Source organism: Melospiza melodia, chromosome Z (assembly GCF_035770615.1).
Source record: "Melospiza melodia melodia isolate bMelMel2 chromosome Z, bMelMel2.pri, whole genome shotgun sequence".
NCBI classification, from domain to species: domain Eukaryota; kingdom Metazoa; phylum Chordata; class Aves; order Passeriformes; family Passerellidae; genus Melospiza; species Melospiza melodia.
The window spans coordinates 12,191,750-12,216,980 of record NC_086226.1 but is presented as its reverse complement, the minus strand read 5'-3'; the positions used below and the strand labels follow the sequence as shown (position 1 = coordinate 12,216,980).

At 47.7% G+C, this 25,231-nt stretch overlaps 1 protein-coding gene and 1 long non-coding RNA gene across 3 annotated transcripts in view; one reads left to right on the top strand and one right to left on the bottom strand.

The window, feature by feature from the left end:
- LOC134431995 (uncharacterized) overlaps positions 1 to 2,635 on the bottom strand; it is a 32,497-nt gene extending 29,862 nt beyond the window's left edge. The window contains exon 1 of the long non-coding RNA XR_010031180.1: positions 2,562 to 2,635. This is a non-coding gene — a long non-coding RNA (uncharacterized LOC134431995). The remainder of the gene's footprint in view (positions 1 to 2,561) is intronic.
- Positions 2,636 to 3,903: 1,268 nt separating this feature from the next.
- Positions 3,904 to 24,236, top strand: GDNF (glial cell derived neurotrophic factor). Of its 2 annotated transcripts, none has more exons than XM_063180514.1 (3): positions 3,904 to 4,044; positions 5,253 to 5,351; positions 21,364 to 24,236. In XM_063180514.1, the coding sequence occupies exons 2-3, from the start codon at positions 5,279 to 5,281 to the stop codon at positions 21,846 to 21,848; spliced, it is 558 nt and encodes a 185-aa protein (XP_063036584.1). In that variant the 5' UTR covers positions 3,904 to 4,044; positions 5,253 to 5,278; the 3' UTR covers positions 21,849 to 24,236. The 2 variants fall into 2 exon arrangements, with proteins under 2 accessions (XP_063036584.1, XP_063036583.1); XM_063180513.1 differs by having other exon boundaries at positions 5,253 to 5,450.
- The last annotated feature ends 995 nt before the right edge of the window (positions 24,237 to 25,231 follow it).

The window sequence follows — 25,231 nt, the reverse complement described above, 5'->3', positions numbered from 1 at the left end:
CTCAAGCAGCTCCAAAACTTTCATGATCTGTATAGAAAAAATAATCAATTCTGAAGTTTTTGTAGTTTTTGTTAGCTTTTAATAGAACTATGGAAATCTTTCAGCAGCTACTTTACTTTCCATCAAGAAAGAGTGCCCAGGGCTCTCAGTAACACTTCTTACCAAGAGATTTGTGCCGGCAGCACAGGGAGAGGCAGGTACATTATTTTGTGATTAAGAACTAGCAGGTTTGCTCTCCATTTATTTCAACCATCCTATTAGTGCAGCGAAGACATCTGCCTAACATTTCCTTTCACTCTGGTTCACGTGAGCTAAATAACACACAAGCTAAAAGAATGGGCTTTCAGCAGCTTTTAATAGCAAGGAAAAATAAACTCCTGCAGTATAATAGATGGACAATCTCTGTCTTGGCTTCATTACCTTCTGTTATTTAAAGAAAATTAGTGGCTTTGCACTGACAAAACCCATGCAAAAGAATAATGTGTTGAGCTCATTTTGTCCAGTATGTGCAGTAAAGTTTCAGTTAATGATCTTCCACTTAAAATATTAGGACTCTGCGTCACCACAAACAGCGTAACCAAGACGTTCATTTCAGCGTGCCAGAGTCCCCAACATTTAATGGAGGCACCACGTTGTTTCCATCCCTGTGCTCCGCTCAGGGTGGGAGCCAGGGAAAGCTTTCTGTGCACAGAGCAGTGGGTGCACACTGCGCTTCCATCCAGCGCCCATCTCACAACCGCACATGGATAATTTTGTGGCAGAGGTAGCACAACCTGAAACAGTATCACTGACCCAAACCAAGCACTGCTTCTTGAAAGGCCTTCTCCTTCTCCTTCTCCCGTCCCCTCTGGGGTGCACACACAGAAACAGAGAAACAGATGCATTTATCAGACTCCTGTGTCCTTATTGTACAGATACCATATACCCTTTTCAATCTGTTTCTTCTCAACAGATTGTTCTCTCATTGTCCCATTTGCTGCCTGCAAAGAGGCTGTACTTCAGGAACTTTTATTCCAGGCACCTATCACTAGATTGTCTGTACTTAAAAAAGTTAAGATTACTTTTAAGTGAACATTTACATTTATGTATAATGCTGTTTAATATTTCTAAAGCAGATCACTTTGGGGAGTATTTTACTCTCCTATACTAAGAAGAAATCTCTTTCATGCAAATTACTCTTTCTTCAAGTGGCACAGCTAGGAAAAAAAATATCCTGAAGTTAAAACAAAATCTAATTCTTTCAGACATTATTTCTGAGTCACAAATCTGTTGCCTCTGCAGATATGGGAACATGGTCCCAAGAAAGGCTGACCACTTCATCACAAATGCCTCATTTAATGGAAGATAGTTGTGAAATTTCCCCTCAGCAGGCAGATGACTGCAGTGATGGAAAAGCCATGCTGCACAAAGGCCCTCACAAGAAATTTTGTGTTTGTCTCTTTGTCTTGTCACCCAACAGAAATTTAGAAGATGCCTTCTTCAGAAATATTTGTCCTGGCAGCCCATCCAGACAACATTCAGCAGACCCCTCCAAATTTCCAATGAACATCTCAAAAACCTTCACTAGTCCCCTGGAGGTCACAGGGATTTGCGCTCATTCCCATTCTACCTGGTGAGTTGATTGCGACCCCTTCTACTGTGCTACAGCCCCTGGCCTGAGATCTCCTTCACCGCTAAGAGCTTGGAGGGTTATGTGCATTTCAGACTGATGGAGAGCAAACAAGTGTTTGTTGGCGTGCCCACGCTTGGCTCTGGAGCCCGCACGCACGGTCCTCACCCCATTCCCTGGACAGGAGAGCAGGGAGGGTGCAAGCGGCGCGGATGGGCTGTGCACGAAGCCTAGAACATGCACCAGGAGCTGGTCTCACTTGCCTTCTGCCTCCTCTCCCTGCAGGGCCTGGGACTTAGGCGGGGGACTGGGAAGAGCGAAAGTCGCGTTCAGCAGACGAGGCGGCGACTGGGAGAGCCGGGGTAAGCACCCTGACGGTGGCAGGGTCCGGACGGGGCTCGGCGCCCCTCTCCCCCTTTCCCCGCCCTGCCGGACCCTCCCTCGCCCTGGGATGCCGCTCTGGCCGCCGTCGCTGCTTCAGGCAGCCATCCATGCCCGCGGGGTCCGGGACGGGCGGCGGCCCCCGAAGGGACGGCCTGGGGGCCGCTGCCCTTCCCGGGAGAGAGAGCCGAGCGGGTGCGCACACGTGTGAACGCACAGCCGTACCCACACACATCCGCACACCCGGGCTGGAGGGCGTACGGAACAAACCCGCAGCCAGGTGTCAGCTTTGGGGGCGGCCCGGCACGGCCCGGCCATGCCCGGCGCGGGTCCCTCCGTCCCGCAGCTCCGGTGCTCGGGACCGACCTGGTCTCCTGCGGGTTTCGCTCCTCCATCCCACACCCGAGAGCCTTCCCCCCACAACAATTAAATACCCAGAAGCAAAGACTGTTTTAAATGAGAAGCCGCGCGAGGCGGAGACAGCGGTCTCCGGACCGCCCGCACAAACCCTGCGCTGCCCAGCCGCCCGCCGCGCTAATTCCGCAGCACCGGAGACATGAGGATCTCATACCTCCGGACAACTGCGTGAGTCATAAATACACGGCGCACGGCTGAAAGTCGACACTGTTTACAGCGACTTTGCCGCGGCCTTCGGCGAGTCCGACCGGCACCGCCACCCCCCGCGCCGGGGCCGGGCTGCGCGGAGGCTCCGCATCCCGCGCCCCGCACTGCGGCTTCCGCGGGGGACTCGCGGCGGTGGCGGCACCTGCGGCCGGCGAGGGGCGAGGAGGGGGCGGCCTCCCCGCCGCCGCCAGCCGTCGGTCGGTCCGTCAGTCCGTCCGTGCGAGCGCGGCGAGCGGCGCTGGGGAGGGACGCGGTGTTGGGTTACCCCGGCCCGGCCCCGCCGCCGCCGCGGGGCCAGCGGGTGCCGCGGGGCTGCGCCGGCGGCCGCGCAGCCCACGGTATGTCGGGCCGGTGACTTCAGCCGGGAGATATTTGGAGGCTCCGCGGGGTCCGGTGCGGGGGGCCAGCGTGTGTTTGGGTCTGAAAGCGAATCAGCGGAGGGCGCGTCACTGCCAAAGGGCCCTATAAATCCATCTGCCGCGCCGAGTCGCCCTGGCAAAGCCCCCGCGTCCGCACGTTCGGCTCCGCGCTCGCTCCGTCCGCGGGTGCGGCGCCCCCCGCGCCTCGCCCAGCCCCGCGCCCCCACCCAGCCCCGCCGGCGCCCGGGGAGCCCGGCGCGCCCAGGCCCAGCCGGAGCGGGCGCTCCCGCACCGGCCCAGCTTCCCGCCGCGCTCCCGCTTGGATCTAAGCTTTCGCCGCGACGGGACCCCGCTCGGGAGGAGGAAGCCTCGCTGCTGCTGCTGCTGCTGCTGCTACCGGCTCTACAAATCCCAGTGCCGGCCTCTGATTCTTACAGCAGGCTGAGGGGGGGGTGGTTCGATTTTTATTTTTTTTAATCATTTTCCCCTTCCTTCCTCCGCTGGGGTGGGGTTTTTCTTGGTATTCTTTTTTTTTTTCTTTTTTTTTTTTTTCTTTTTCTCCCGCCGTGGTGTGCGCGTCCGAGCGGTGCGCGGCTCCCGGCAGTGCTGGACGAGCTGGCGTTACAGGAGCGCTGATGTCTTCATCTGACTCCCCGCAGTTGTTGATGGAGTGTCTTTCTCAGATTTCCAGGCAGGGTCCCAAGCGCAGCACCCAGCGCCAGCTCCCGCTGCCAGGCGGCGCTCCCCGCGGCTCGGGCCGCTCCCGCCGCTGCTGAGCGCGGCCGCGGGGCCGGGGCGGGCAGAGAGCCCGGGGCGCCGCTCCTGCCGCGGGCCCAGCACCTGCGGCGGCGGCGGGGGAGCCGCCGGGACTGCGCTGCCGGCTGCCCGCTGCCTGCATCCAGACCCGCGACCTCGCACCTCCTCCTCCTCCGTGCGAGTCCCCCTTCCCCCTCCTCTGAGCAAAGAGGGCGCCGGCGGTCGGACCCCGAGCTGCCCACATGAACCGTCCGGCCGGCTGGTCGACTCCGCGGCGTTAATGTCCATCTCGGGTCCGACGAGACCAGCTCAGAGGTGAGGGCGAGGACGGGAGCGCGGGGCAGGGCGGGGCGGGCGGGCGCTGTCCCGGGGGCGCCCCGCAGCTCCCCGGACACGGCGAGGTGCGAAGGCAGCGGCCGGCGGGGAAGCGCGCACCGAGCGGCAGCCGCGCCCTAAGCCCGCGGCCGGACCGGCACCTCCGCGGGTCCTCCCGGCGGGGCTGCGCCTCCCGGGCCCGACGCTGCCCTGGGCCGGCCGAACCGGGCCGGCCGAACCGGGCCGGGGGCAGCTGCAAGCCCCGGCGGCGGGCAGAGGGCAGCGGGTACGTGCCGTGGCAGACTTGGGGCAGGGCGGCTGGAGAACGAGGAGAAGAAAAGGAAAAGGCGCAAGGGAAGGGAAGGGGAGAAGGGAAAAGAAGGAGGATCGGCGAAAATAAAAAGAAAGAGAAAGACTAGGGGAGGAGAAGAATACAAGGAGTGGGAAATGGGAAGAGGAAAATTAAAGGGAGATGAAAACAAAGAGGAAAATGAAAGTGGAAGGAAAAAAAGGAAATCTTGAAGTAAGGGGGAAGGGAAATAGGAAGAGAAGAGGAAGACAATAGGGAGAGAGGAAAGAATGGGGAAAGGGAGGTGTATAAGGAAAAAAGGTAGCAAGTGAAGATGAAAGGAAAAAGGAGAGAAAAAATTAAGAGCAAAGGGAAGACTGGATAGTGGAAGGGAAAGGGTGGGGGGAAGAAGAAAGAGAATAAGGAAGGGGGTGAGGTAAAGGGGAAGAGAGGGAAAGGGAAAAGAAGCTTTGCTTGTAGCACATCAAGTCTGCACAGACCAGCACCCCAGATGAGCCCAGTTCTACCCGGGCCAGCCTGAGAACAAGTGCCCTGGTGCTGCCCAGGTGCTGGACAAGCACAAGGTGACCTGCCTGCCAGTGAGCACAGGGCAGAGCACATGGTCACACTCCTGTCAGACAGACTTGTGGGGCCTGCATGCCTGCCTTCCCCAGTGCAGCTTTCTCAGGCATAAAGGGACTGGAGGCCATCCTGTGCCTCCCTCTCCCACACCACTCACTGACTGGGGAGAGCCCACCTCACTCCTCTGGCTGCAAGGAGCAGTTGTTGTTCCATCCAGGCCTGGCCTGGGTGACCCAGTGTGATCTGGGCTGCAAGACTGCTCAACTTTGTCTCAGGGCTGGGGCAGGACTGGGGAACAGAGCAGCTGGGAGCTAACCCTGCCTCTCCTTTCTGCCAGGGGCCCGTGTTGGAAGGAGATCTAAGATGAAGTTATGGGATGTTGTGGCTGTCTGCGTGGTGCTGCTCAACACGGTCTCCACCTTGCCCCTGCCCACCGGTAAGACGCCTTCCAAGGGGTCCCCTTCAGTGGTAGAGGGACCTGAAGATGATCTCTCCCCCATCAGCCTGCTGCCTCCCTATGCTGTGCACAGTGACTGTAAGAAACATTCCCCTTTGTAGCAACTGCTGTCTGTCTTGCTAAACTCGCTTCCCTTTGCTCAGGCATCAGGGTGAGGAGAGGATCCTCCCGTTTTGTGCCCCTGTTTCTCCACATGCAGTGTCATTGGCTTTGGTCTTGCTCGAGCAGCTCCAAGCTTAGTCACTCTCCAAAGCTGGGGGTTGACGATTGCACTTGCAATGCCCCCTGCCCACTCCAGCCCTGCCTTCCTGGCAGTCTTAGGATCCCTCTGGTTGAGGAACGTGGGGAGGTGGGTGGTACAAGCCTGTTGTATGCAGAGGAGCCGAGAGGAGGATCTGGCTCACACCCCTCGCAGCACAGAAACGCCTTCTGCAGCGCCTCAGCCTCCTCTCCCCGCTCAGACCTGCCAATGCAATTATTCTCTGCCTGTAGTGGGCGCAAGTCCCGATGGAGGTTTGGCTCCGTGATGGGAGGCGCGGTACACATCCTGGAGTACTGCTGAGCTTCATTAAATCCTCCTTGGATTCTGATCTCGAAATTAGTGTGTCCACATGGAAATTTACGGAAGAGTAGCTGTGGCAGGGTTAGGGGCCTGATGCAGAGCAATCCACATGAGCTAGCTCACAGTAAGACAGTTTACAATCCAAATGGCAGATAATAATGCCTTGCTAATAATAGGTCCTGTGTCTACAATAGCAGGTACAGGATTTTCACAGTGGTATGTGAGTGCTATGTTAACTCTGGTGGCTTTCTAAAGAGAGAGGTAATATGACTCAGTAAGAAGCAGTGAATACTCACATGAATAGTGGAGACGTTCGCTTAGCAAAGGCGCAGACGCAGTTTGAAGGTTGCTTCTTTTGCCCTTGCTCATCCCCCTCTCTGTTTAGCTCGTTACAGGATACAGACAGTATCCAGTAATTGGGATTCATTTCTATCTCCTTTTCTGGAGGCATGTCCTTTCCCTGCGCCTGCACAGCTCCAGTCGCAGGCAGCCACACTCTGGTTTCTCTGGGAGCAGCCAGGCTAACGCAGCGAGGAGGCACCGAGCATTTGCTGTGACTTCACTTTGACCCCTCCCAAACACCCATCTCTTCCATACACACACATTTATGCCCTTGCCTGTTTAGTCTTCTCTCTTCCCTTCTCTTGCTAGTGTTTCCCCCCTGCTGGAATCTTGCCTGGGCTCTCGCCTCTGCGTGTCCCAGCCTGGGCTCCTGCTGCTCACAGACTGGCAACCCTGACATCCTTTCAGCCCCTCCACTCAGGGAGATTGGCCAGAAGTGTTTCCTCAGAGGGCTACAGCCTGCCAGGATCATGGGGCTGTCACACATGGTGATCTTCTTCTCCATGGCAAGCCATGTGGTGGATAAGTGCTGTCCTGCAAAAGGCAGGGATCAGCTTTTCAGGCCACCATGCTGCTCCCCTCTGCACAAGCTGGCTGAGGTGCTGGTGCAAGAAAGCATCATGAGTCAGTTTGTGACTCTTGCATAAACTTCAGGGTGGGAGAGCATTAATGCTCCATCTTTCCAGAGTGATTGTATTTGTACAATGCCTGCTTTTATCTTGAAACTGCCCTCTGGGAATATGGTCCGTGGTAAACTGATTCCTCTACAGCAGCTCAAGGGGATAGGCAGAAGTTGTGGTTCTCTCAGTTCCTAGTATGCAAAACTTCTCATCATTGCATCTTCTTTTTTTCCTTTCCTGTGGATTGGATAAACAAGAAGCAGGAAGAAAGACAACCTGTGTTTTACCTGAGCTGTGGCAGTATCAATATTATCTCTTTTTCCAGGGTACAGACATGGGCTTAGCCATGCAGAGCTGGGTGGAAGGTTATTGCCCAGGATAGTCATTTGAGAAAGGGCTGATAGTTTGGTCTCGATTTTTTAACTCTGTGTATCACTAACAAATGGGCCTGACTGCAAGAGCAAAGGAAGCAGTACTGTTCTTCACATCAGAAATTGAGGGAAACCCAGGGCGTTTCTGTGATCTTTGTAGGGCTGCAGTTAACACGACAATCGAGTGTGAAGGTTAGAAATTAATCTCTATGTAGCCAAGTCAGATGAGTCAGGGGAGACCTGCAGAAAGGTGACTGCAAGAGAGCAGTGAAATACTCTGGTGCACTTTTATGCTCTTTGTTGATTTAAAAGTGTGCAGTGTCTGGCAAACAGTCTGCAAACAGGCTGTGAGGCTGATCCTTCCCAGGCACATCGCTGCCTTCCTGCTGCAGCAGCACTTTGCTCAGGTCACCCCCATCAGTGCCTTTGACATCTTTGTTCTCTCCGCTTACAATCTGGTGCATGGCTTCAGCACAGCCATGCATTTGCTTCAGCACAGCAAAGACATGGAACTAAGCACACAAGAGCAATCAGTGTCTACACCATGTACATTTCCCTTTCCACTTGAAGGCTTCTCTTGCCATCAGGGCACAATGTGCCACAAGCACAGAGGTGTGCTTGCAGCCCCCATGTATTCCCATCTCTGTGGCTGCTGTTGGTCAGCTGCTTTGCTAAGGGCTTTGGCAGGGGACAGCTCACAAAGTGGTGGGAGCACCATCATCCCTGTGTTGCCTCACATGCATAGGGCAGTGTGTGGGCCCTGGGTGCTGTGTGCGTTCAGAGAGGTGCATTGCTGTCCCCTAAAGCAATCCCTTTGTAGCCATTTGCTCCAAGGTCCATTACTCTTACTCCAGAGTAGTTGTGTCTCCCACACACCACCTGCATCAGGGCTTAGCAGGATTGTGAGATCAAGTCCAGCCCTAAGGGCAGGCCAAACATCTTGCTGGGGAACACATCTGTTTCCCAGGCCCCTGACACCTTTTTGTGTTCTTGTTTGATAGGATTGCTTTCTCTGCAAAGTACTCTGAGGTCACCTGATGTTGCCCCATGCCTTTCAGGTTGGCTTGAAACCTCCCTTCATTTCAGGCTCCAGGCAGGGTTCTAACCTCCTGGGCTGATCAGGTGTAATGTGCTGACCTTTGCTGTTCAGGGCAGTAATCAGAGATGGCAGAGGGTGCTAGCAATTGCAATCTTCTGCATTTTTAATTGGACTGGAGGCTGGAGTATCCTCTGCAAATGCAGTGCATTGGAGATGAATCCAGTATTTGTAGGTGTTTTAGCATCAATATTCATGGGATAGCTTATTTCACACCCACAAAACCCAGAATAGATGTAGAGTTTGTAACTGCTTCATTGTTTCCCTTATGCTACAATCCTCTGGAGGAAGAACACTATTAGCTTAAATACCAAATGCAAGTAGAACAAATATAAACCACATTATTATAAACTAAATACAAAATCAGCAGCCTCAGAAGCATGACAGTGCAGAGGGAGCCAAACACTTGTTTGCATTATACACAGTCGCCAGTGAATACATCTTGTAACTGCTTGCTGTTGGATGAACATAATCAACATGTACGTGAGGACTGGAGGGTCCTAAAATCCATGGTATGATGGGTATTCTCTTGATCAAGTGAGAGCCTTTACTAAGAGCTAGTGGTAAGCAGGTAGAATTAAATGAAACATCTCCCCATAGGATTTTCCCTCCTGGTAAGAGGAAAAAATAGATTTTGCATCATGGTGTCTGGGTTACTCTATAGCTACTGAATGGTCATTCACTGTGGGAGCTCCTTTGGTATATGCTGTGACACACCATGGTGTGTGTTTGTGTTATACCTCTGTTAAAAATTCTCCTTACTCCTTCGCAGGTGTATTTAATGTTGAGCTACTAGTTTTAGATGCAACTTTATTAACTAATATGGAAAGTATCTAGAAAAAAAACAGTGGTATTGTAGGGCTCTTTGAGTCAAAACCAGTATTTAACTATGTTTCCAGCTGAATTCATTTCCTTCCCTACAATATTTATTAGGCCCATTCAATGTCACAAACTGCAGCTCTCATATTCCTGCCCAGGCTTTCCTGCTCAGCACACCTACGGTGTGGCGTGTGTGCTTTACCCAGGAGCTGCAGGGGTAACCTGCCCTGCACAGTAAACCCATCAGGGAGGCATCAGCCACCCCGAGCAGGTGCCACCCTGTGCCATCTGATCTGTGTGTGCCCAGCTCAGCCCGTGCATCCAGCACAGCCGGCATGTCTGTGTATGTCCTAAAGTTTGTTTGCACAGGGACACCCAGGTTATCTAGGCTTTCAGAAATCCCAAGCATTCAGATTGGTCCATTCATGGGCAAAATTCTAGAAGAATAAAGAAACCAGTCAGATGTGGTTAAATCCACAGGCATGTAGCCCTAAAAGCAAATTCCTCTGCAGTCGCAGGTATAAATGCTGAATATACTCCAGTGAAGAGCACTCTGTGACTTAAGGAAAAAAAAAGTTCTGAATTGCAGGATAATAAAGTTCTGTTTCTCATTTTGAGTTATCCTTTGCTGCAAGTGTTAGTTTTTTGCTGCTTTTCAATTTAGGAACCTCAAAAGATTGCCAGTGAAACTGTGGGTGCTGTTGGATGCTTTGCAGGTGTTTATTGACAGATAACATACCTTCACATACTTTTCTTTGTTATCTTTCATAAGACTCTTCAGTATATTTTAGAAATATCCTTGTTCAGGATTTGCAGAGCTTCATAACATTCCTTGAAAACCTGAAGAATTCGGTTGTGTTAAATATTCATTAGACTGTCACTGAATTCAGTGGAGGAGTCATTGTCCACCAGTAGAAGATCCTCTGACTGATAGGTTGTAATGTCTTCGTAAATTATGCTGTTCCTAGTTAGTACTGCAAAAAGCTGTTTTAAAATAATTAAAGTTACAAAAGCTTTGAGAAGCCATTTGGATTATTAAGTCCCACCATGCCACAATTGCAGGTGTTCAGAGGTGAATATTACGTGCAAATACCCAGCTTTCATCCCTCCCCCCACCACTATCTAGAGATTGAAACATAAAACTTGTAGTACATAGGCCAAACCCTACATAACCACATTTGTTGTGGATTCCCATATTTCTGAGGCAGTAAGAAATAAGTGCAAATAAGTAAAAATAAACAAGCAATACAAAATACTGCAGCATAACCATGTCCAGGATCATCTGAGATCTAAATAGGCCACTGACACATTAGTGCTGGTAGAGTGGTTAGTACTGCAGAGTGGTCATTTTTTTACAAAACCAGCTCAGTTTCTGATCAAGAAATATCCTTTGGTAAAGAGAACCACAGGAAAGATTTCAGTTGTTCTTGGAATTTCAGTCATGATTGCAAAGAGAAGAAAGAAAATAGGATCAAAAACACAGCTGCAAATAAAATGTTGTGACAAAAATATATATTAGAATATGTTTTAAGACCAAGGACTTAAAATTAATTTTGTGAGGTATTTCATGTAGCAGCATTTTTTTTAAGGAATAAAGCCACTCGAATGACCTAGCAGAAGTTTAGGCTCTATTTTACATCACTTCGACTGAAACCTGCAGGTACATTTCTTTGAAGTCTTTGGAACTTGTGCAAATACTTTAAAGATTATTGCACAGGAATATTCTTCAAAATAAGCAAACACATGTATTTATTTTCCTATGTTGTGGCTGGGCAGGGTTATAGCAGTATGCCAAAAATTCTCTGGTGGCCACACTTTTAGAGGCAAGCTGGTCATATCTCCTTTGAATAAACTGTGTACAAATAGCTGGACTATCTCTGCTTCCATCCAAAGCATTTGTGATTTCTTTGGCAAAATCAGCCATTACTTAGGATATTTCTGAAGGGATGTAGCACCCAGTGTAGCAGTTAGGAAGGACCTTGCTCTTTGAGCACACACCAGCTTTATCTGGCAAAGTGCCACCCCACACTTCCCAGCAGAGCCCTTCTGCAGTGGAGCACATGCACCTGCCCTAGAGCCAGGGACTGATTTCTGTAGCAATAACAATTTTCAACCAGCAATATTAAAACCTTCCATATTGTTCCTTTTGTAAACACATTGAAATGCAGGCAATTGAAAGGCAACAATGAAAGATCATGTGTTATTTATAGACCAGATCACATCTGATAGCAGCAGAGATTGCCACAAGAGAAACATCAGCCAGGATTTTGCCCAGACTGCTCTGCCAGTCTATGGCCACAGGGAATAAACTGGGTTAGGGTCCCTTTAGAGTCTGTTCTTCCTGCTTTGCTGCATGTTTTTGTTCCTTGGGGATGCTCTAAAACCCAAAGGGAGATGCAGCATAAGAGCACAGGCATTCCAGCAATAGCTGATGTTATTGATTTAAGCGTGCTCTTTCCCTTCAGTGAACTGTTATTAAAGAGGGGCTGGTTAGCATCGTGGGCTTCTACTGATGTCATAAGAGAGCTGGGCTGGTTCATTTCTGCATCAGGGATGGTGAAGAAAGTACCACCAGTATTTCCTCCATTAAAACCTGCATGCTTGCCTATTAACTGGCTGCATGTGTTCATGCTAACAGAGGTTGCAGGTTTCGGGTCTCCCTCATATATACTCAGGATTTGAGGTTCTAGCTTAACAAAATATTGGGAGTAAACCTAGGTTTTACTGGGAAACTGGGTATTTACTCAGCATGGTATGGATGTGGGAGGGTACCAGATCTTATGGAGGAGTCAACAGGTATGTGTCTTGCCCAGGTTTGGTTCCTACTTGGTCGGTGGCTTCAGGCAGGATACTGACACTTTTTCTATTTTCCCCTTTTACACTCTTGTGCTGTAAATTCTGATGCAGGGATGCTCTGAGGGTGCTCACATCCCTTAGGATAAGGTCCTAGCACAGATGGGCTCCTGGCAGCATCTGCAGGAGATGCCACAAAATCTCAGGTGCAGCTGCTGAAATGCCAACTGCTGTGTGGTGCTCAGAGCTGGTGAGCCAAAGCTCTGTGCCAGAGGCAAGATTGCATCCTCCTGTTGCTCCTCTGCTGCCTGACTGCTGGGTGAGGTGTTCCTTTGCCCACCCCAGAGAGGCAGAGGTGGGGGTGAGCAAAGGAGGGTAGCCCAGCATTGGGCACTGTGAGCAACCTGGACCAGGTGAGGAGCAATAAACTCCGTGAGCAGGTCTGCTCATGACTTCCCCTGCCTCACACAGTCCATCTGACCTGGATGCTTCCCCCTGTGCTTAGGGCCTTCCCACACTGGCAACAGCTGCAGTGGTCCCATTGTCTCCCCACTCTCTGCCTCTGTTGAGAACCAGCATTTCTGCCTGCAAGAAGGCAAGCAGAGTACAGAAAGGGAGGCACTGCCGAGCATTGCAGAGTGAAAATACAAAGGACTCTGTACAAAGGACTCAAATCCACAGACAAATCTGTGGATTTGTCATTATGATCGACGTGGGAAGCTGCAGGGTTAGGTAGTGAGCTACAAACACAGAATTGACTGCTCCATCAGGAGCAAAAACACCAGGAAGGTCAATCCTGTGCCTTTTACCAGCATTGTCTCATTGTACCTGAGCGGTGTGAGTGGCCCTGGCATCACCCACCAGGTTCTTTAGCACTTGCCTTGATGAGAGACAGGTGACACCAGGGAGAGGCTCCATTTCTGAGTCTGAGGGGAGTCACAGCATGGGCTGGGAGCGAGGTAATACAGAACTCTATTAAACATTTAAGGATGAGCTGACCCTGGTTTGTTTGATGCTCTATTTCCTAATGCATGCAACCAATGAGTTTCCATTTCACTCTTGGTCCCATGGATTTTCAGGCAAGGCATGAAAGAAAGTCATGCCTCAGAGAGATGGTATTTTAATTGTTTAAATACCAAAAACGTTTAGGCATACTATTTTTAACGCCTGCCTTCACTTAGATATGTTCATATAATATTGTCTTTTTATACCAAATATTTCATTTTCAATAAAACAAATGTTTTATCCCCACCACAGTTGCTACTTTCTCAGTTTGTAAAGCAGAATGATCATCACATTAGTATTTTTAATCTGAATAAGGTTGCACTTCCACAAAAAAATTGCTTCAAATCTCTCCTAAAATACATCCCTGTGGTGTGAGATGGAGGCATTCTGTGTTCAGACAGGCCATGTCCTCTATAATAAGCACCTGAAAACAATACTGCAAAGCAGCTAAATATTTTTAAAAAAATTAAATCATGATTATGAAGTCAAGTAATCTTTTTTAATTTGATTGATTAGGTTTGATTATGAAGGTCCCAGATTAAATACCAGAACTGTTTTTGAAAAGGGGCCATTTAATCCTAATGCAGATCTGGATCTACATTTTCGAAGTATTCCTTACCATTTCAATGAGCTGGACTAAATCCCTAGAACTTTGAAATCATCCTTCAGGGTCTGATCCTGTTGTTTGAACTTCTCTAATTCTCAGGTGAAATAATTCAGTTAAGTGTTTGGTCTAATGTTTTTGTGTGATAGCTATACACTGTCACAAAAGCAGGCATTAAAACTGCAATCTAAAAGCAAAACCTAATTTTGTAATGTTTAATATACCTTTTGTGACTTCTGTTACCTCACTTCAGCTCCGGGTTTGTGAAGTGCCAAATAATGTGGCAGTTTTATGAGGTTGAAAAAAAAAGGAAAACCCACCTATATAAATCATTCTTCTGCAATCTACAAGGTTTAACATTTTCTTGTATGCCATGAGAGAGAGCATGGTTAGAAGAGACGGTAGTTAGTCTTTTAAATCCATACCCAGGCATCAAAAGAAAAAATTGGATGTTTGTCTCAAAAACTGAAGATCCAAACCATCAGTTTGTAATCAGGTACAGCCTGAGGATTTCTTGCTTTATCATGCTAGGTTGCTGCCATTGCACATAGGGGACTATTCAGCTTTAAAATGAATCTGTTGATAGCAAAATCAAATTAATAGATTTTTTAAATGTAATTGTGATCACATTTGAACAGGTAGAAATAAATTGTGCATTTTTACTTAATGGAGACTGTTTTTTGATAATGGGATGCATTTGGTGTGAGTTTCCATTTAGACCTGTTTCGTGTAGAAGTCTATTGGAACACTTTATAATTTATCCTTCTAAGAAGCACAGGGACCAGATCCCAGTCTTGGTGTCACATGCTGTCTCTAATTAAATAAGAAGGCAAGGACAGGTTGTGGGGGTTGCAGTGGGGAGGCTGCCCGCAGGAAGGCACATTTCCCTGCACTCCCAAAGCAGAACTGAGGGCTGGATTTCCCCGGGGCTGATGGGGAGTGCCGTGGCTGTTTGGCTGCAGGACCCTTCCCTCGTGTGTGCTGCCAGCTCTGCCTGTGCCCAGGGGACAGAGACTGTGCTTGGGGGGGACAGGCAAGTCAAAGCTTCAGGTTCCAGAGAACGTCAGTGAGGCAAGAATTTCGGTTTGCATTATAGAAGGATGTTCCAAACCTGGGAGTCTGGGTCAAAGCTATGATCTGACTGTGCCCTAAGTGTTTAGGAAACAAGCAAACAGCCTGCAAACAGCAAGAAGATGAGGCAAATATTCTTGTGTTTGGTTTTAGGGGTTTTTTTTTTGGTTTTTGGTTGTTTGGTTGGTTTGTTTTTTAAATTAGTATTTTAAGTGAGTCTCACTCTGTTGAAGGTGTTCACCAGCTGTGCCCCCAGCCTGATCACTCTGCTAGATTCCTATTTGCATGAGTCTTATGACATTTCTCTTTCTTTCTTTCCTTCTTTCTTTCTTTCTTTCTTTCTTTCTTTCTTTCTTTCTTTTCTTTCTTTCTTTCTTTCTTTCTTTCTTTCTTTCTTTCTTTCTTTCTTTCTTTCTTTCTTTCTTTCTTTCTTTCTTTCTTTCTTTCTTTCTTTCTTTCTTTCTTTCTTTCTTTCTTTCTTTCTTCCTTCCTTCCTTCCTTCCTTCCTTCCTTCCTTCCTTCCTTCCTTCCTTCCTTCCTTCCTTCCTTCCTTCCTTCCTTCCTTCCTTCCTTCCTTCCTTCCTTCCTTCCTTCCTTCCTTCCTTCCTTCCTTCCTTCCTTCCTTCCTTCCTTCCTTCCTTCCTTCCTTCCTTCCTTCCTTCCTTCCTTCCTTCCTTCCTTCCTTCCTTCCTTCCTTCCTTCCTTCCTTCCTTCCTTCCTTCCTTCCTTCCTTCCTTCCTTCCTTCCTTCCTTCCTTCCTTCCTTCCTTCCTTCCTTCCTTCCTTCCTTCCTTCCTTCCTTCCTTCCTTCCTTCCTTCCTTCCTTCCTTCCTTCCTTCCTTCCTTCCTTTACTTTTTTATTAATTTTTCTGGTTATATGAGAAAATCTTCACAAATCAAGAGCCCTTGCTCAGCTGGACAAGGATACAGAGAAGGTGCTCAGAGGCACAGTAGCACATGGACTGTCATCAATACCCAACAGTCTCGTGCTCTTTTTGCAGCCATAGGAAAAGGCTCTGCCTGTTCCTGCCTGGGTGGCAGGGTAATGAAAGAGGGAGCATGGAAAGGAGCTGCAGGAGAGTGAGCTGAGCACAGCAGGACACAGGTGGTGGATGCAGCTCCCACAGGCCCTGCTGCCTGCCCAGGTTCCTGCTGCAGGGACACCAGGCAGGGATGGTGCATAAACACCTGCAGGTGCCTGCAGACAGGCTGCCTCCAAGGGACTTCCTCAGGGAGCTGGGCAGTCAGAAACAGCTTTGAGAACTGTGACATAAAACCCAAACTAAACCTCATGACTTCACACCAGTCTATGGCACCATGGTTTAAGTGGTGGGGCTCAGCCCATCGCACCCAACCAGAGGGGTCTGTGAGCCTTTCTCCCACCCTCTGAGCAAGACCCCATGCTCCCTAAGGGAGGATTTTACTTTTGTAGGACATGCATTCCTTTCCTTTGGGAAACACATGTTTTGAGGTGCATCACACAGCAAGACAACCTTGGCCAACCTGTATTATGCTGCTCTGGCTGTCCTATCCTATCCTGTCCTATCCTATCCTGTCCCATCCTGTCCTGTCCTAGATAGCTTTCAAAAAAAGGGGCAGACAGTGTCCAGGATCAGTTTTTAAATTCTAATTCCTTCACACCCCAGAGCTTGAGACTGGGGACTACTCCTCAGAGATCTTTGCTGCTTTAATGCCATTATCCCATCATTTTCTGCTGGCACACTGCACAACATGACAGGCATCTGTTATGTGTTTGTTCTCTCAGCTTTTCCGGCAGAAGGCAAGTGTTGTCAGTAAACTAGTTTGTTTTGAAAAAATGTGTGCGTGTGTGTGTATAATTAGTTGTGTTTGTGTGTGTGTATGTGTAAACGAAGCACACATACACACATATGCAAAATGTGTATCTGCTCCTTGCAGGGGTGTGAAATCCCCCCAGCAAACTCTGCTGCACAGTCAAGTCAGTGCAGTCCATGCAGTGTGAGAGAAGCTAAGATGCTGTGAGACTATAAACATTTTCTAAACAGAAGGGTAACAAAGTACCCCTCTACCAAAAACTTTATTCAGCTTACAAACCATGGCTGCTCCCTAAGGCAGCCCCCATGAGTGCTGATGCTCCCTGGCCACAGCTCTGCTCAGCACCCCCACTGCCCCCAGTAGAACTTAAAACACTGCACAGACCAAACAAGTGCACAGAGTGTGATGTCTGTGGTGTAGAGAGGTCTCAGCATCCCTGGAGCACATCTACCACGTGCCCATCAGGATGGGGATATCCCGCAGTCAGTCTTCTCCACCTTCCCTTCTGTCTGTTAGCCTTTTACGGAGTTTAGTCACAGCGGTTATTGCTTATCCATGTATGATGTCTGATGGAAGCTTCCTCAGCATTTCCCTCTGGTTTCAACCCATTGTGCCTGGTGTCAGTGCTGGTGTTTCCACTGGATTGCTCTGGGTCCCATTTCAGCAGCTTTTCACAGAGTTTTGTTTCAGGCTCTAGGTCTTCACACCCATGCTTGTTGGAAAGATGAATATCCCTACGGAGCCATGGCTGGCACATCAGCACAGGGCTAGGACAAGTCTCCCTCCACTCCTGGTTGTCAATCTTTCTTCCAGACCCCTGTGACCCATTCCCAGTGACTGCTTGTAGTCACACTGATGACTGATTTATTAAGAGGTAGAAAATTATCTGATTGCAGGGATTGGAGCTGTTGCCAAGACTGTTAAATTATGGAAGCAAACCTGGGATACCTTGGCACTGTGTTGAAGCTGCCAAAAGAGCATTGCTGCATTGCTCACAGCCAGTTTGAGGCTCCACAGGCAGAGGAGAGTGTTGCTTACAGAAACTTGCAAGGTCTCACTGAGTAGCCCAGAAATGCAGCTGCACTGTGTTGATTTGATGTATCTATATAACCTGTACCAGCACATGAATTTTAGGTGGGCAGACAGTGACCAGGATGACCTGCACATTTTCTCAAGGGGACCTCTGTGCCCACTGTTTCCACCAGTTTCCTTTTATCACCCACAGGCCTTTTGTCTCCTCCAGTGATGTAATCTCCAAATATTGGGGGCCACTGCAGGAGTCTTACTGGTAGATTTGGATACCTGCATGGTATAGTTTCCAGTTCCCTGGACTGAAGAGAAAGTCCACACTGGAGGCAGGAAATTGGAATTCATCTTACTAATAGTACTGGCATTCCTCCCAGTGAGTCTCCAAAATATTTCCTGGTGTTGCAGTAGGGCATGAGCAGAGCAGGGATCCTCAGCTCCATTAGGCACTTGGAACACTTCTTGAACAGTTCATGTTAGAGCCTTAATGACATTAGCAGGACCAGTCTTGCTGCCAGTGACCCCATTTTCTGGGTGCAGCTTGTCTGTGTGTGTAGGTAGGATTTCTCTAGTTGAATGCTGTTGAGTTGATTATTTGATCTACTTTTTGCCCTACTGCTCGCACCTTCTGCAGGGTTGACAGTGCATGTCTGTGTCACCAGCATTGCGTGGGGCTCTTTAGTTGCATTTAGTTTCCTCAACCTGAAATATCACAGGCCACTTGCAGTGCAGAAAGCTCTCAGTGGCATCACCTCCCTTGGTGCAGCTGGGGTAGGAATCACACATGAACCAGGATGGATCTCAGTGTGCACTTTTATCAGGAACACAGTCCACCACATGGGTCTGCCCTCCTCCTATCTACTACCCTCCAGGATATAGTTGCCAGAACAGTGCTACCCTGTAGCTGTCTGACTGGTATTTAGCCAAAGTACACTCCTGCCTATGGCGCTCTCACAGGGCTAGGTGGTATTTTTGCCTCTCAATTGCAAGCCATTTACAAGTGATGTGCCAAGCTGGATTGTCTCTTCAGTTAATCCATAGTTTTGTTTCCCCCTTCTTGGGAGAGGGAGCTCTCACTACCCTGTCAGCGTGCCAGGCTCGAGATAAGCATAAGGCTGAATGTTGCAAACAATAATATCTACATATAGGTTGGCTTTTGCTGTAGCTGTCTCTTGTCCCCTTCCTGATGGTTGATCACTGCACTAATTTTGTTAAGCCCTCGTATGTTTCCCTACAGTTGTGTTTCACTCTCCATAGCCAAGGTCTCGTTGCATCATACTGTTGGTAGAAAGGTTGTGCTAAAGAATACATGAAAGAGGTGTGGGCTGGTGTAGTCACAGTGGTATGAGAGGAGGGCAGTTGGAGTTTAGGAGGGAGAAGGGCAGTTCTAGAGCCATCTCCTCAGGGCTACATCCTTCTCTAATTTGGTTATAGACTAAGAAAACTAGTTTCTGTGTAGGAAATCTAGAAACTACTCAGTCTCAAGCAATAATTGCCTTCTGCCAGCTACTTTCCATCTGTATCTGTGTCAAGGCCAAATTTGTACTTCAGCAATGGGGGTTATGTGAGCTCCATGTGGGTCATCTTTTTTAACTGAGTCTAGAAAGATGTCTAGCCCTTGTTGCTTTAAAGGAACATAGCCCACCTATTGCCTGGACCTGGTTCTTGCTCGGCCGGGCAGTACTTGTACAGAGTAGGCAGACCAGCCTGTTCGGCAAAGGAGCTGGTTGGTGCATCCAGTGGACACACCCATCCAAGCAACTCCCCTCACAGTGTGTATTTGTTACCTGCTGCAGAGATAGAAGAATGCAAGAAAAGTGTATTTACCACTGATGTTGCAGAGATATGGAGCCGGGTCCTGCCTTGTTCAGGTTCCACCTAACTGTATAGATAGCAGCCATCCATCCTTTGTGTGTTAGAACATGAACACTGCTCTCTGGGATTGTTGTTTTTAGCATGGATAAAACAAAGTGTAATTCACTTTTTTTCAGTTCCAGACTCTACATCTTATAGCACCCTGTTTGCCTTGTATCACCCTCATTACATGGAGGTACAAGGTTTCCAGCCTCCATTACTCTTTTACCAGTCTAAACTATTTTGCTGGATACATCCAACAGAAAACCTCTGATCCCTCACTATTGATGGACGGAGGCCTCTAGGATGTGGCTACTTCAGGCAGCAGTCCCCATTCCTGATCATGTGCAGATGCTCTCTGTTCCAGCAGGTTTTTGCACTGGCAGAGTTGGGGTCCTGCTGCCCCCCATCTCCTCTGTATTTGGTGCTTCTACTGAGGATATGAGGGTGCACTTTTGCTAGGTAGTGGGGGCAGCCTCATGCCTTCCTGCCTCCTGTTAACAGAGTCAGTGCTATCCTGTTTGACCTGGGTGCCTGTGCTCAGGTCGCCCATTGGGATTCCTGTCTTGCTGAGCTTATTAGGGAAATGTGAGTAAATGGAAGTAATGGAATGGAGTAAGTGGAAATGCTGAGCCTTTGCCTGAGGAGCCATTCCAATCTCAGCACCTCTCTGAGTGGGAGCCTTTGTGTAGGTACCAGCTCCTGACCAGGTGCACTGCACTGGATATCGCCTCTCCCAATGTTCGGCGTTCCTGCAGTATTTGTAGGAGTACTGGAGATGGATATTCCCTTATATGCAAGACCAGTGTGACACAGTCTGTTGTGTGTTGGGCTTTAGGAGTTTGACATAGTCTGTTGCGTGTTGGGTTTTAGGAGTTAAGTACAGAAAGGAGCATTCTCTTAGGACTTACTTGAAAGGAAGAAGTCTCAATTTTTGGGGCAATAAATCTGAAAAAAAGATCTCAATATTGCAATATAGTTTAAGATGTGGTCATTAATAATGCAAGGTAAGGGCATCCACACACAGAGTCCTGGCAGCCTGGCCCTCCCTTAGTTCTCTGAATTCACTAAAGCAGGTAATTTTGAGGGATTTAGTCCATGGAAAGATTAAGGATCTCAATGCTTTTTTTTTTTTCCCAAATCATGATGAAATGGCAAAATTTATAAGCATTTCAGAATACATTTAATTTCACCCTTCCTGAAGAGGTTCATTCTGCTAGTATTGAAACATTTAATTGACTTCATAGTACAATTTACTTGAATAATTCATCAATGATATACCAAGTGATAAATTAAATAGAATAAAAATTAAATTTTCATAAAAGGAAAATGTATTCATAACTTTTCCCTAAAAAATTAACATAATACTACTATTCTGACCTATTTTTACTCAGTGTGATCAGCATCTTGTGATACAAAACACTTACATGAGAAATTATTCAAAAGCTATGAAAATAATTATCCCCTAGAAGCAGTAAAAACCCAGGCATTCATCCAGGAATAATATCTCAGTCTGGTACCCCAGGAAATCCTCCTTCTGTCATGCCCAAAAACCTTATTGACAGGTGGCTTTGGCAATACTAACTGCTGCTGGTGTGAAAAGAAAATAATTAACAACTATAATGGAAAAATTGCTTTAAAGAAACCTCTTCCTGTTGCTACTTTGCTGGGAAGAGTCTGTATAACCTCTTTACTGGTGGCTTCATCCACCTCTTAACTAATATTCATACTATGATATGTTTTTCCTTCCCTCTATTTCCACAGGGCTCATTCAGTGTTAAAAGATGTGCTGAAACGCTACCAAGCATCAGCAGACACACACAGAAATACAAATACGTCTCATTTATCTTTCCCCAAATGAGTTTCTGTGATGACCTAAACCATTCCAGATTCTCCTTGATTTCTGAGGGTCTGGGCATGTGTTCTGAAGTCATGGGCAGAAAAGCTTGCATGCGCGTAATATTTTTGAGTTGTGAATGGACAAACTTTGTGATAACTGATGGGTGACAAAGCCTTTTCTCTCTTTCCCAAACAGCTAATATGCCAGAGGATTATCCAGATCAGTTTGATGAAGTAGTGGACTTTATTCAAGCCACTATTAAAAGACTGAGGAGGTCACCAGATAAACAGACTCCGATTTTTTCTAGGCGGGAGAGAAACCGTCAAAATGCAGCCACAAACATAGAGAATTCCAACAAAAAAGGAAGGAGGAATCAAAAGGGCAAAAATCGAGGATGTGTCTTAACAGAAATACATTTAAATGTGACCGACTTGGATTTGGGATATGAAACCAAAGAAGAGCTAATTTTCCGGTATTGCAGTGGATCTTGTGATGCAGCTGAGACCACCTATGACAAAATTTTAAAAAACTTAACCAGAAAGAAAAAACTGGTCACTGACAAAGTGAGGCAAGCCTGTTGCAGACCCACAGCCTTTGATGACGACCTGTCCTTTTTGGATGATAACCTGGTTTACCACATACTGAAAAAACATTCCGCAAAAAGGTGTGGATGCGTCTGACGGCTGCATGTCGAGGCGGCACAGTTTTCCATTCCTGCTATGCTGCAAAGAGAGGGACCAAGGTTCCCAGGGAAGTGTCTGCTCCAGGTGGAGGAAAAAGGACCAAGAACACAGACTAAGGAGCCGTGAGAGCCTGGGGATAAGGAGGCATGCGGCAGAGTAGAAGGATGGAGACTTCTGGCGTCCTATGGGGATTTAGATAAAAGCTCAGGTGGAGATGACGATGGATGGATGATGTGCACGCTACCTTTCCTGTTTGACTCAATCCACCATCAGTGAGACTCAGTCCATGAGGAACGTGCTTAAAAACACAACCCTGCCATACCACGCTGTGTTGTAGTTATGCCATGATATACCAGTTATACCAAGAAGCTTAGCTAAGAAGTAGCTTAGGAGTCCCTTACTAATCCCCTGTGCCCCCAGCTCTACTGAAAGACACATTGTGCTGCTGCTCACTGGAGGGCAGTTCCTGAGTGCTTAGGACAACTCCTAAGCTATAAGATTACCCCTGTAAGTAAGATGATATTGGGCAAATATCAAAATGACCAGGCTCAAGTTCTTATGAAGCAAAACAGTTCTGCTTACTGGCTAAGTTTGGTTATTTCCATCTTTTGTTTCTTCAAATTGAGTGCAGGATTTTGTTCTTCTGATACCTGTGAAAACAAGTTGAGTTTTTAAGCACTTCTTCCTAGTATAGTAAGAGAAATAACAAGCCCAGCCTACACAAAATGCGTTTCTTTAGGTTTACAAAGGACTAACGTCACTTGCATAACTACATTTCTATTTGGTCATTGTGATTGAGAGAGACTACTTGATGCAATGCATCCCTTCAGAGACATAAGTATACAGAAGATATTTATTGAGATTAAGTTATTGTTATTTATTACAGTTCAGTAATGAGTCTCCTTATTTATTAAAGTGTCTTTCAAAGGTGCCAAAGTAGATGGCACTTGGGGATATAGAGAGACAAAGACGTTGGGAACAACGGTCCATGCTTTTGATTGAAGGTGTTAACTTGAATGCAAAAAATCACTTACTTTACCTTTTTTTCTTTTAAACAAAACCTTGATTATGCTCACAAAAGGTAGTGCTGAAGCCTGCAGCCCTTATTCCTGTCACTAAGCCTTTTGAAAATTTCTGCAGTCGTGAACGTGCAGGAGCAGCAATGGCTCTGGACGAGTGAGGGTCGCAGGACTTGGCTCAACATTAGCAATTTGTTAGAAAAACTAATTTTAGTCATATTTTAAATGTAGCCACATTTTTTTCTCACACTTTATGCCAACTGACCTCATATAACTATTGACAAATGGAAAATAATCACATTTAGCCTTATAATTTCTAGTTATATTTATTTAAGCTTTTCCTTCCATACTTCCGTATAGAAGAGGTTAAATCCCTCTTACTAGTTGTTAGCCCTGGATTTAATATAGCCTGCAAGTAAACAGTTGTGTTAAATAACCAGAGTGTTTTGTATAATTTGCTGAAACATTACAGGATCATACCCATGCAGCAGAACAGTCCAAGTTTCCTTAGGAGGAGGGAGGTTGTACAACAAAGGTGTTTGTACGTGACCGCTAACACAAGCTCTCATTCTGGAGACATTTTTCCCAAAAGAGCAGGAGTGCAGGTCACTAGACATGCCTGACAACCAGTGAAGCATCAACTCCCACAAAAGCAACATGAAAAAAAATCCTTATTGAAAACCATGGTCCAGCCTTTTATCTCACGCATGTAATGGCTCTCCATACTCATTTTGCCCTGGGCCCCTTGGGGCACCACTGAAGAAGGGTCTAGAGGTCAAGAAGGTCCAGACCAGGCATAGAAAGGTGTTCCAGGTGCCATGGCATGTAACCCATCCCAGCTTCCGCCACTTTCCTGGGTGGATAGTCCTGGAGAGCCAGCCGCAGGGCCTGTTCTCACACTGCCACGGGGACACTGCCAGCCCCTCCGCGCTGCTCGGGGGCGGTGGCACCCCCACGGTGGCACGAGGTGGCACCGAGCGCCTGCCGGGCACCGAGGCTCAGCTGCGCTGCCGGAGCTGATCGGCGACAGCGCTCAGGGCTGAGCCTTCTCCTGCCCCAGCTGGTGAAACCTTGCCCCAAAGCATTTTCTGTGCAGCTTGAAGGGGCTGCAACCAAAGCAAATCTCTATGTTCAAAATACAAAAGGGTAAAGTTTGTGATTTTTTTTTTAGGGTTTTGGTTGTTTTTTTTTTTTAGTTTTTAGACCTTACTGAAGACAGGAGTGTGCTTCTCTGGATTTTTTTACTTCACCTGCAATTATATGTCTCAGTCATTTGTGTTAATCAACCAAAGTTCTCTACAGACTTTATTTTTGTACAATATTCATTTTATAACTTTTTACAAAATAAAATTCATTTCTATTGTTACATGGTTGTTGTTTGTGCTTCCCCACCATACAGTTTCCAAGTTACAGTGTTGTCCAGTTTCCCAATCTGCATGAGACAATGCTGTGGGGCCAGAAAATCTTCCATGGAGTGAAGCCCTCCTTTCCTGTCTCACCAACACCTTTAATGTGGATCAGAGGTGTCTGTAGCTTCTTAGTGAAACATAACTGAGTCACTGCAATGACTGACTTGAAAATGCATGGTGAACAGTGACAGTAGTCTACACAGGGGCAGGCTTCAATCCTGGGGTTACTGAAGCTGCGCCTTGTCCAAGTGGCCTTGGCCACTCATGGCCACAATTCCTGCACTCAGAGGAGATTGCATTTTGCTTTTCTAATCCAGGTGTCACACCAGTTGGACTAAATTCCATCTACTTTGTCCTTTTTTTTTTCATCTTCAAACAGGAAAATAAAACTCAAGGAATTTTCTTTTCTGCCATGATTATGGAACAGATGAGGACAGGTTTTGTGGCTGTGGCCAGCAACATTTTCTCAACTGTTTCGTGTTAAGCTTTGCAGTTCCCATCGCAGGGCCCATAAACACACGCAGACTCACAGGTTTCACCGCCGCACTCCGTTCTGCTGCAGAGAGGAAGAGGGAGCGTCTGACGGCGAGCCAGAGTGCAGGAGATCAAACACTGCTAATGCACAGCACATGGATGCCTTGGTTTCATTTGTGCTGGCGGGGACCCTGCACGCAGCCCTGCCCCAGCTGCTGGAGCGCACAGCAGAGCTCGCAGGCCCGGCTTTGGAAGCGCACACCACCAAAGGCATTCCTCCTCACATGCCACTGCCTCCACCTCTTGCAGCACAAGCCCATCCATCACATGCAAAAGCTGGACACATTCAGCGTTTGGCGTGGGAATGACCTGCAGTTCCACATTCAGAGGAGATTGTGCACTTTCCCAAGAGTTGGAGGGAGTGTCTATGTCAGACACAGCTGTGAGGTGCTCCCAAGTTTAATCTCTGTTCTTACAG